Source organism: Bidens hawaiensis, unplaced genomic scaffold (assembly GCF_021521415.1).
Source record: "Bidens hawaiensis isolate Kalapana, Puna unplaced genomic scaffold, B.hawaiensis_p1.1 tig00000820_1, whole genome shotgun sequence".
Lineage (NCBI taxonomy): Eukaryota > Viridiplantae > Streptophyta > Magnoliopsida > Asterales > Asteraceae > Bidens > Bidens hawaiensis.
This window is the reverse complement of record NW_027491048.1, coordinates 2847985-2860167: the sequence shown is the minus strand read 5'-3', so window position 1 is coordinate 2860167 and position 12183 is coordinate 2847985. Positions and strand designations below refer to the sequence as shown.

At 42.9% G+C, this 12183-nt stretch overlaps 1 protein-coding gene across 1 annotated transcript; it reads right to left on the bottom strand.

Annotated features, from left to right (window-relative positions):
* Positions 1 to 8983: 8983 nt before the first annotated feature.
* On the bottom strand, positions 8984 to 12088 carry LOC143540091 (tubulin-folding cofactor A-like). The gene is made up of 4 exons (XM_077033245.1): positions 12001 to 12088; positions 10245 to 10423; positions 9993 to 10079; positions 8984 to 9268 (listed from the first exon to the last, which is right to left on the bottom strand). The coding sequence occupies exons 2-4, from the start codon at positions 10395 to 10397 to the stop codon at positions 9167 to 9169; spliced, it is 342 nt and encodes a 113-aa protein (XP_076889360.1). The 5' UTR covers positions 10398 to 10423; positions 12001 to 12088; the 3' UTR covers positions 8984 to 9166.
* Between the last annotated feature and the right edge of the window lie 95 nt (positions 12089 to 12183).

Below are 12183 nucleotides of genomic sequence, written 5' to 3'. Positions count from 1 at the left end.
GAACGTACACGGCCGTGAACGACACAATGGCCCTGTACCTCGCACAAGCAAAATCCCTTATGCGCGATTTCAATGACTGCAAAGTCATACACGTCAAGCGAAGTGAAAACAAATCTGCGGATGCGTTAAGCAAGCTTGCATCATTAGCCTTCACCCACTTAGGAAAGGATATCCGCATTGAACTCCTTGAGACACCTTCGGTCCCGCACAAGGAAATTTGTGTCATCCAAACCGGCACGGAAACGTGGATGACACCAATAATAAAATACCTTGCGGCAGGAACACTCCCAGAATCCAAAACACAGGCAAGAAAACTACGCTGTAAAGCACTGAATTATCAACTCATCGATGACATCCTTTACAGGCGTAACTTTCTTGGTCCACTCTTAAGATGCGTGGACAACCAAGATGCTGACTACCTCCTAAGGGAAGTACACGAAGGCATCTGTGGAGTACACACAGGTCCCTGCGCTGTTGTAGCTAAGCTAAACAACGCGGGATACTTTTGGCCGGGGATGCATACGGATGCACTGGCATACATCAGAAAATGCAGGTCTTGCCAGCTTTACGCACCCAACACGCACCGCCCGAAGAATGAACTTGTTCCAGTCACTTCTTCATGGCCATTTCAGAAGTGGGCCATCGACGTGACAGGCCCATTTCCTACAGCAGCAGGAAACGTTCAGTTCCTTGTGGTAGCCATCGACTACTTCACCAAGTGGATAGAAGCAAAACCATTAGCCCAAACAACCGCAAAACATATCAAAAAATTTATTTGGGAATTTATTATTTGTCGTTTTGGACTTCCACAGAATTTGGTGAGCGATAACGGCACCAACTTTGCTGACAAGAAGCTACAACAGTGGCTGAAAGAACTCCAAATCACCCACACCTTCACCTCAGTGGCACACCCGCAAGGTAATGGTGAGGTGGAAAGAGCAAACAAGAGCATCGTCGAAGGCATCAAGAAAAGACTCTTGGAACACAGATCCGGCTGGGTGGACGAGCTTCCGCACGTCCTTTGGGCAAACAGAACGCTGAAGAAGGCCAGTACAGGAGAAACCCCGTTCAGCCTCACTTATGGCACGGAAGCCATGGTCCCGGTCGAAATTGGTTTACCCTCACCAAGGGTCTTGATTCAGCCAGAAGACAATGATGCGGAAAGACGGTTGGATCTTATGCTGACCGAGGAACGCAGAGACTTAGCCGCAGTGCGTGAAGAGAATTACAAACGTCAAATGCAAAAGTACTACAACACGCGGGTAAAACTCTGCAACTTCAATGAAGGAGACTACATACTGCGTAACAACGAGGCTTCGAACCAAGAACGCCCGGGAAAGCTGGCCCCGGTCTGGGAAGGGCCATACATTATCAAAGAAGTCCTGGGAAAGGGCGCATACCGGCTCGAAAGGCTCGATGGCACTCCTATCCCAAGAACATGGAATGGAGCTCAATTACGCAAATGTTATATGTAGATCAATTCCAAACTTGTAAAGAAAAGGCCTAGAGCCACTTCTAATGGAAATGATTCTCCTTTCATAATGTGTTAACTTTACCTTTATACTTATGAACTTCCCACACTGGTGCCGGTATTCACCGCATAAATGGGAAAGAAGTAAGTCGTTACGTGTGGAAGGCGGAAAAACCCGCATAAACACAACGTTAAAAATAAGAAAAACCTACACGCAGGTCAGATGTAAGTAGAGTTTAGCCATCCTTGTAAGTGCAAGTGACGGTCTTACCCGCACAATCACGAACAAGGAAGCAAAACTTCAACCTATCATCTACCACGTTCAAAGCTTATCCGAAAAAGGATAAGGAAAACCTACACGCAGGTCAGATACGGGTAAAGTTTAGCCATCCTACTAAGTGCAAGTGACGGTCATACCCGCACAATCACGAAAGAGGAAGCAAAACTTCACCTATTATCTACCACGTTCAAAGGTTAACTTATCCTCAAAGATGAGGAAAACCTACACGCAGGTCAGATGGTAAAGTTCAGCCATCCTACTACGTGCAAGTGACGGTCCTACCCGCACAATCACGGAAGAGGAAGCAAAACTTCACACTCATCTACCACGTTCAAAGGTTAACTTATTCTAAACACTTGGAAAATTGCTAATTTAAACAAGTCATATAACGTTTATAAAGCAAGGAATCCAATGAAATGAGCGGTCTTAGCTGCACAAAGATTTACATTTCATAAATATTCGTTACAAGAATGGCCGGGTAACTACCCGCCTACAAGAAAGTAAATCTATACAAACTAAATCTATCCTAGCAGCGGGAAGGGATCTTCAGGATCAGGCTTCAGGGCCACTTCCACTTGGACCAGCACCGTCAGAAGAGCGTGGCTGTTCAAGGAAAGCCTTAAGGATAGCTAGCCCATCATCAGCAGCAGCAACTTCATTCACCTTCTCCACCACCGGATGCGGGAAGGCGGCGTATTGATTTACTGCTTGGTCATATATGGCTTCAGTATCTACATTGAATAAAGGGAAGTTGGAAGGCGGGATGCCTTTCTCAACGAACCCTAGACCAAGCAGGAAGCCGGCCTTTTCCCCATCCTCGTGAGAAGCGTTGAGGGCTGCGCTCATAGCATCGTCGTAAGATGTCTCTGAGAAGACACGATGCACAACCTACAAAGAAAAAATACAAGTGTCAGAACCTATTTACAAAGAAAAGCGTAAAGACATGAAAACTTACCTGAGACAACGCTTCTCGAAGAAGCCATTCCTTGGCAACCAGAGCCTCTTGGAGGGCAGCTTGAGCTTCGTTACGGGCGCGTTCGGCTTCATTCTTGTTGAGGTTGGCAAGCAACACTTCTTTAGCCGCAGCCTCTTCGACGCCCTTTAGCTTACGCTCGGTATGGTCAAGCACCCCCCTCTGGTCCAAGATTTCTTGAAGCTTCTTAGCATCCTCCATCGCCAAGGCATCATGAGCCTGCTGGAGAGCCTCTAATTTGGCTTTAAGTTCTTCATTCTCCACGCGCAGAGGCTCAGCAACAGCTTCAGCCTTGGTGACCCTCTCGGTTGCGTTCCTCGCAGTTTCCTTAGCCAGCCGAAGCTGTTCATTAACAGCTTGGGCAGCCTTGGAACGGGCCTCGAGTCGTGCCTGAACTTCAACCTCAAGGGCCTTGAAGGCCTTCTCCTTTTCCGCAGCTATAGCGGAAAGCCTTTGGTTCTCCTCCCGGATGGCCCGCTCCTGAGCAACTTCTTTAAGGCGAGCTGCTTTTAACTTGTCGTTTTCACGACAAAGTAGCTCGACGCGCGGCTGCATCCGAGCAAGGAGAACCCGAAGCTCATTGGTTAGCCTACCCTCCTGGTAGCTAGCCATGGCTTCCCCCAACGCACCATTAGGAGCAGCGTGACGAGCCCATTCCACGCACTCCACAGGGGTGCGAAGGGTTGTTCCTCGGCGAATGTTCCATCGTGGAACATACACTTCATTGGAATCCGACACTGCAAAAAACAAAAAGCAGTTAGGAAAAAAAAAAAAAAAAAAAAAAAAGGGCCAAAAGAACCCTACGCACCTGTAGGGTCAATTACAGGCCGATAGCCGCCAAACCCATCACCTGAACCCAACGGAAATCCATCCAAGAGGTCAGGCAGATGGGAAGGTGGCAGAGAGATGCGAGAACCCCCATGCGTACCTGATGGATCGGCAGTCGTTGCCGATGGCGGGGGCATCGTAGCAGCCGACGCGGTCGCTGCCGCGGAATCCGCAGCGATAGTAACCGCCGGCTCAGTGAAAGATGCTGTAAAAATCGCACTCACGGCCGGCGGTGACGTCATCTCGACTGGAACAGTCGGCTCAAAGGAGTGAGCAACTGAACCAGTGGGCGCAGGCGCAGCAGCCTGGGTCGTCGCCTCGGGTAGGCTGACCGGACCTACCGTCATTGGCGTGGAGGTACCACTCTGAGCTCCACCCTGGAATGCGTCAACATCCACGCCTGAGTAAAGAAGACAAGTGTTAACGATATTAAGCTATGGAGAAAAGCAAAAGAAAATTGTACTTACGGGTTTTCTTGAGCCTGAAGGTACGGAGTGGCGGGGACGAACCCGATGGAGCCGGCCTCTTTGCGCCGGTTACCGTCGTCTTCTTGGGCTCTCCGGAGGTGACAGTCACAGCCTCCGGAGCAGTGGTCTTATCACCACCGGGATTCCCCGCCACCTCTTCGCTCTCGGTCTCCGAATCAGACCGAGGCGCTGGATCGGCAGTGGAGGCCTTCTCCTTCCCCTTCCCGCCGGCAGCCTTCTTCTTCCGCACCAACGGAGGACCATCTGCGGATTCCTCATCAGAACATACGATTAGAGGAATTCCAGCAGAGGTTTCAACATTGAGGGGTCGAGGGTCGAAGAGCGCCTTACCTGGCCGACGGGCGCTAAGGATTTCATGGCCTAGCGGATAGACCTCCACGAACCGATCCGCCGTTTGTTCGAGGATGGGCAACTCGTTCTCATCTAGAGTGCGAGTACCCATCCGTGCGGGACCGTCAGCCTCCCGCGGGTTTAGGAGCGACTGCAGGTCGTTCCCCTCTGAAATAAACAGGAAAAAAAGTTAGAAGAAATTCAAAATCAACAAAAGGGAAAAAGGCATACCGTAAGGAACAGAGTTCGAACCGTATTCGAGGACGATCGGAATCTTGCGCGCATCAGCCTCCTTCCACACCCGGCTCATCCCCAGCATCACCATCCCGGACTCCGCAAACCGGTAAACCGGAGATTGGACCCGAGATATCTTGGCAAACCATTCCGCCTCCTGGTAGCTGGAGGCGTGAAGGCTGGGAAGTGCCTGCCCGTTTTTGAATTTCATGGCAATGGGGATGGCGCGGGCGAATATGAAGAAGAACTCCCGCTTCCACGAGCGAAGACTGCGCTCGGTCGCGCAGATCTTTAAACCCTTGATTCGGGTTGTCAGGGTGTACCACCCCTGGATGCACCTCCATGTGTAGAAGGTCATCAGGCGGTCAACGTAGGGCTCAACGCCCAAAATCCGGCACACCCACTCAAAGTGGCGAATCTTGGCGATCGCCATGGGGTGCAACTCGGTCAAATGAACACCGTGCCTCTCAAGGACACGGTAAACAAACTTTGTCAATGGAAACCTAAGATTCCCATAAACAAAGAATGCTGCATAAACCCCGATTTTGCCTCTGGGGGCATCGTACACGGTATGATGGGGTTCAGGAAACTCAGGCTCGAGAGACTCGAGCATGAACTTCCTGACGACATACCGGTACAGATCGCCAGGCAGAGCACACTGGCACTCACCAGCAGTACTCTTATCATCGGCTGTAGATTCAACATCTCGAGACTACATCTTGTGAAGAAAAGAAGAAAACGATTTCGGGAGAATGCTTGCCTAAAAAGGATGAGTATTCGCCGGAAATCGCTTAAAAGATGAAGAGAAGATTGAAAGTGTGGATTACAAAGAACCCTCTCCCCCTTTATATACTAATCGCAATTAATGCGGTGAAATTAATGCGGAGGAGAGAGAAAAAGAAGGTGCAATGAAACTATGACACGTGGCAAAAAGCAAGCTGGCAACAGCTGTTGACAGGACGCATACCATTAATTTCGCGGCCACGCGCCCGAAAAATCGCGCCCACGCGCCTGAAAAAGCGACTGGAATGACCATGTACTGTCACGTCACCATAACTTCCTGCACGTCCTGACACAGTCAGAAAAAACCGTCGCACGACGTTTCAGAGGTTTGGACTGTTCTTATCCTTTCACCAACTCTTCGAATTTCAAAATTCAAAATTCAAAAAGATTCAAAAGTAAGCGGGAAAATACCCCTTACCTTGGCAACCAAGTAACCGTCAGACGGATGCGGGTACAGTGTTAAGGCAAAACCCTTCACATACCTAGCACCCGCAGGGAATTGAAGCCTTGAATAACTTGGCAACCAAGTAACCGTCAGGCGGATGCGGGTACAGTGTTAAGGCAAAACCCTTCACATACCTAGCACCCGCAGGGAATTGACGCCAGGAATACCTTGGAAGTTAAGTAACCGTAAGACGAGTGCGGGTACAGTGTCAAGGCAAAACCCTTCACGTACTTAGCACTCTGCAGGGAATTCAAACCAAGAAGGATCTTCTGGGCCATGCTTGCGGAAACGGGAATAACATCCCAACACGACGGGAACGTCGAGAACTATATTGTTTGAAACTCCAAGATGGAATTGGTGGTTTTAGCATAATTGATCACTATGTTGAAAACTACCAAGACCCCATGGATAATCCACACAAGTGGGACTCAACGCTCCTGACGTGCGAGGAGATTACAAATCTACCCGCTTCACACCCAAAGATCAAGCAGAAAAGTCGGGAATTTCTGCGTGACATCAGGAAAACCGCGGGATGAATCACCATGGAAAACCGAAAAACTAAACCCCTCAAAACCCCTTGCTAAGTCCAAAAGTTCACCTCACTTATTGATAATTCATGAGAAGAACATTGGACTGGGGGGACTTGAAGAGGTAGGTCCCAGCAGAGTCCAGTTGGACCCGCAAGACTCACCTTGAACAGGGACGTCTGCGCAATGACCAACTGCTCCAGCAGGACCCACCATGCTCAAAGAACCTTACGCGCAGTACGCCAGCTGTACCCGCAGGGAAAGCCTCCCAATGGTGAAGTACCCCGCCTGTTCCCGCAGCTGCGGATACAAGCCATCAGGGAAGGCTACCCGCACTAACAGCAAGGCTACACGCACAAGGCATTCGTTCAGTAGTCACATGAAGGAATGAGCAAGGCGGGAATACTCCCGCCTAAATGAGCCAGTCCGTATGCTTCTGGAAGGTCTTTCGTACTATACCTACTAAGGTATGGGCGGAACAGACAAATTGACCAGAGCAGCCCATGAACTAATCACAGGGTGACAGCTCACCGACAACAATACGAGAAGGAGCACCCTCTAGTACTGTTTGTCACTATTAGCCGCTGCCTACTCACCAACCCTTATGAGGGGACGTGTGCAGCCTACAGTTGGTGGAACAGTATACAGCCGACCTTATTACTGTTGGCCGTAACCTATCCACCAACCAGCATGGCCTGTGCGTAGTCCACTGTTGGTAGAACAGGAATACTATTCAGCCGGCTGTACCTGCTTGGAAACCTACCTTCGGCTATAAATACTCCAACACCTTGGAATGGTAAGGACATCATCTGATATCTCAATCTTATCTAGCAATCTCTTAATATACACTTATATTCAGAGCAATCTAGTCTGATTCTCACACCGGAGGGTGGTCACAAGGAGGAACCCCCCCCCCCCTTCTCAGTGACGAGCTTACGGTGTCTGTTTTGCAGGTTTCCAGAAGAACAACCTTCTCTGCTGAACCTCATCCCGTGGGAAACATTACTTAACCCCCAGATTATCTATAATCTGTCCAGGGTTCACTTAGTGTTTCTTCAACTAGACTACATGTTTTGGTTTTTTTCAGAATGATAAATCAACTTCTTATCTTAGAAATGAAAATGTTAGACATTAACACACTGTTAATCAGATGACAAATTGTCTTTGTATATCCTTCTATTATTAAAGATTTCAAATATATAAATTTCTTTAGTGAACGAGATATACTTGCATCAAAAAAATGAGGTCGTGCAAGAAATTAGCAAATGTTTGTTATCCATATTTTCGGGGGATGAAAAATATTACCATAATTCATATGGTATCTATCATGCATTGAATGATACATTACAATAAACTATTAGTTTCTTCTAAGATTGTCAAGTCATAGGTTAGTCCTGAAAGACGATGTTGAGGCAAAAATACATGTGAAAATAAAATACAATATGATAACCGTGTTATAGAAGTGAAAATCATATCCGGAAGTAATACTGGAATTAACACTTTTATTCTTAAAAAGAAATTTTCTACACCTTTAGATAAAATGATTAATTTTAAAGAATGAAATTTTCAATTATTTTTTGTTTTGCATTTAAGATTAACAAAAGTTAACGTCAGTCACTATAGATGGTTGGTTTGTTTTTTAAACAAATTATTTTAATTCGTGACCAGTTATGCGTTGCATATTAAGAGTTAAAAACACAAACAATGTGAAACTACTAAGTTTTGATATAGGAAGTAAAGTTATAAACAAAATTATAAATATTGTGTACAAAAAAATATTTAGAGATTATTAAAATTTCTAACTTTTTATTTTCATATTGTGTAATGTGTAATTTACTTTACTGTATAATATCTTTTTACATATGTTGAATATTTGTATTTGATATTATGTTATTATTTAAATAAATTTATTTATTTCAACCCGTGTAGCACACGGGTAACTAACCTAGTTTGTATAAATATAAACGCAATATTAACATTACTATTTTCAATTTTTAATTAAGTAATATTTAAACATGATTTATAATGTCAAATAATAACATATAAAAAATAAATGTAAAAGATGGTAGTGATAGAGAAATCAAAGATGGAAAAGAATAGTGGTTTTGTATGGGCTTGTGAGAATATGCTAACGGCTACAGAACATGCTAATTAAAGAAGTGTGTGTCTGTAAATAATGCTATTATCAATTGTAACAATAAATTTTGAAAAAAAGGTTCCTTTAAGACCATACGTAGTGGAAAAACCCCAAAACGCCCTCACCTTCATCTCTATTGTCTGGTTTTCTCTTTGGCCCCGCCTTCCTCTTCATCAACCATTTTGTACACATCGCTGGAAGAGTTTTTTAAAGGCCATAACGCCCCCAAAAGGCCCCGGGGAGCTGTCGCATTAATATATTATGCATACTTATATATTGTTTTTCTCTGACAAAAATATAAATTACATGGGTTTTGACCTGTTCCGGATTGAACCAGCCGGTTTTCACAACCATAAGATTATCCAATTGCAACCTGGTTATGTCTGAAAACCAGCAACATATCTGTGTTATTAGAGGCATCAATAATCGCTTATTTGTATGATAGACGTTTTCCACCACATCTAACAGGCAAATTTATTATGCAAACAGCAAAAAGTTAATATCACAACTTTTAAACATTACAAATTTCTCCACGCGCCCAACCGCAGACAAATAAAGATGCCGGGATCAAAAAGTAAATACTGGTCAGCAAAACAAATACAGAATAATGATCCGAGCATAGCCGTAGGATTTGTAAAGCATAAACGACATGCTATATTTTGGGCACATACTAAGATTCGGTTGTTTCAAATAACTTTTCAATGTCAGCAACAGTGCTTTCAGCTTCAGTGACTTCCGGTCCTTCCTTTTGGTTTGCTTCTTCCAGCTCAGCCTGATATCAACATAGCAAATCTCACATTCATCCCATATTTTTCTCGACACCATTTTTAAATTCATAAACACTAACATAAGATAATGGCAAATTTAACCCGCTTAAATACAAACGGGTTGACTTGGGTTAAGTTTTGCCATAATGAATCAAAAATAGAAAAAGTAACTTAAAAGGCGGTCGGTTGAAAGTCACCAGGGTGTATTTCCAGTGCATATAACCTCCTAAGTCACCTTGTTTCAAAACAATAGATTATTATTGTAAAAATATAGCTTTATCATTCATACTTAACATATAAATTGTTTACTTAAAAGTACTGACCAAAAGTGTTTTCTGACCCGATCGGACCCGACCCAAAACTTTTGACAGAAGTGTTTTGACAACCTATCTTAGTATCTTATCACCTCTAAAACTTAATTATATATGATTACTATAACTAGCATTGCCTACAGAGTCTCTTATGTAGAATGTGTGCAAATAAATAGTCTTCCCCTTTTAAAATTTTTAAGTTGACCTTTACTGGATACTGATGGAGTTCTCTTTATCTGTTTAACAAAAATTATTTAGGCGGGAGCCAAACTACATTACTTTCTTCAGCATTCGATAAATCTTGTTTTGGTTAGTGATATATAGTTAACAGAATACAAACCTAAATTAGTCCAAAGGAAAACTCTTATATAGTTATATCATACTAATATAAAATAAAATAAAAAAACAAACTACATACCAATATTCCTTTTAGGTCAGCGAGTGAGGACTCGAGGCGTTTGCGACAATCAGGAATCATCATCCTTGATTCAGCCAGCACATTTTCCTATTCAAACAAACAAAAAAGGTTCTTTAATTAAATCACAACTGCAGCTAATCATCTTTCTGACACTTTTACGCAATCAAAACACCAGATGCTTTAAATACAGCATCTTTTAAACACATTTTAGAAGCTCACTGAGTTAATGAGCGAGGTGCATATGAAGTTTACCTGTTGCTTAAGATCATAAGGATCAGCACCCTTCTCCTTCATGTCAGCTGTCTTTGCTGCTTCCCTCTCAACCTCTTTCTCATATGAGTGCAGCCCCTTCACAATGCGCTTGCATGATGCTGTCTTGATATTCAGGTTTCTAATTGTTGCCATATTTCCTACTAGCAAATGTTGCCTACCTGAAAAAATTGTAAATACAATTCACTTTAAGTTGAGAAATGCATAAACACCCGTACCTATGCTTTAACTGTGATACATAAGGCGGTTCCTCTCTCCTACTATATCAGTAAGCGCAAGTGTTTATGTTACACAAGAAACAAAACAAGTGACCGCTGCAGAAAGGTGATGATGGAACCAATAAAAGTCGACGACAACAAAGATCCTTTGATATATGTTCAATTCTCTTACGCATACAAGGTGTCAATCATTAAATAAATAAAAAAAGAATAAGTTAATTTCCCACAAACAAGATTGAGAGTTGCCACCATTAAATTAAGGGAGGGTGTTGAAGATGCAATTCAAAATCAAAATACGAGTTGTTTGGAGTATTAATCGGGGTTGTTACGAGAAAACCGCTGCGTCAAGAAAGAAGGTCAGGTCATGACATGGTGAATTATGGGTCAAGTAGAGCTGCAAGTCTTTAGGGGCGTTCCATTATTTACGTGATAGTTTGTCCGCCTTGATTTTTGTTTTGGTTTCCTATTCATGTGTAATTCTTATACATGCAGGCCATCATCAATAAGAAACGTATCTAGTAAACCAAAAAATAGTCATTTGTGTGTGTCTTCTGATCCTCATATCTCCAACATTGTGATTTGGGGCTCTGATGAGGATCACGACACACACAAACGAGTCAATTTTGGTTTACTAAATATACCTCGCATTGATAATGAGCTACCGCTTATATAAGAATTGCTTGTGGATATGAAAACAAAAGAAAAGACAAGACTAACAAGCTACTATGTAGATTGTGGAACACCCCTGAAGACTTGAAACTCCACTTAACCCATAATTTCTCATGACTCGGCCTTCTTTCTAGACTTAACGGTTCTCTTATAAGTCATAACACCCACAACAAATACTTCAAACAACTCTCATTTTAACAATTTGAATTACATTACGTCTTCAGCAGTTCTCGCGTTTCTCTACTTAAAATTGGTTAAACTCATCTGATAAGCGCGTCATGTGTCTCAAATCATTTAGTTTTGTAGTGTCAACATCTAACGCTCGTATACAACTTAACATTTGTCTATTCTTCTAAGACAAATAGCAATTTCTTCTCGATTCCGAAGTATCAAAAATCAAAACAAAAAAAAACAATTCTCCATGATTTCGGCTCATTCAGATGTTTTCCAAGGTAGCTACGACACTCGTACCGCCTATTAATTTGAAAGAAAACTAATCACAGGTGTGAGTTACTGTAATGTAATCTATATAACACACAGTATACATCAACAAGCAATTCTTCAACTATAAGTTCATATCATGTGAAACTACTAACCATTTATTATTATTTTCAATAATAAACTGTCAGACATTTGAGAATAGCTTATAAATAATGAAGGTCAGATCAATTAGAATGGTACACGAGATCAATAGATATCAGAAAACCTAATTTTGACGGATACGGGGCATAATAATAATAATAATAATAATAATAATAATAATAATAATAATAATACAGCAATACGCAGCATAATCATAGAATGTTTGTTATAGGCGTAAAAGAAAGGATCGGAGACTGGAGGATATGTACCTGCAAAGATGAATTGAGTGATGTTTGGCTGCAAATCACAGATGGCTGGTAGTGCTCTCGGTATACAAATAAATAAGGGCTAAAATGCATAAGTACCTACTAGTTTTTAATTGTTGTGAAAATAAATGAATTAAAATGTTTGAGATTTGATTTTAAAATATGTTTATTGGTTTTTTTAAAAGT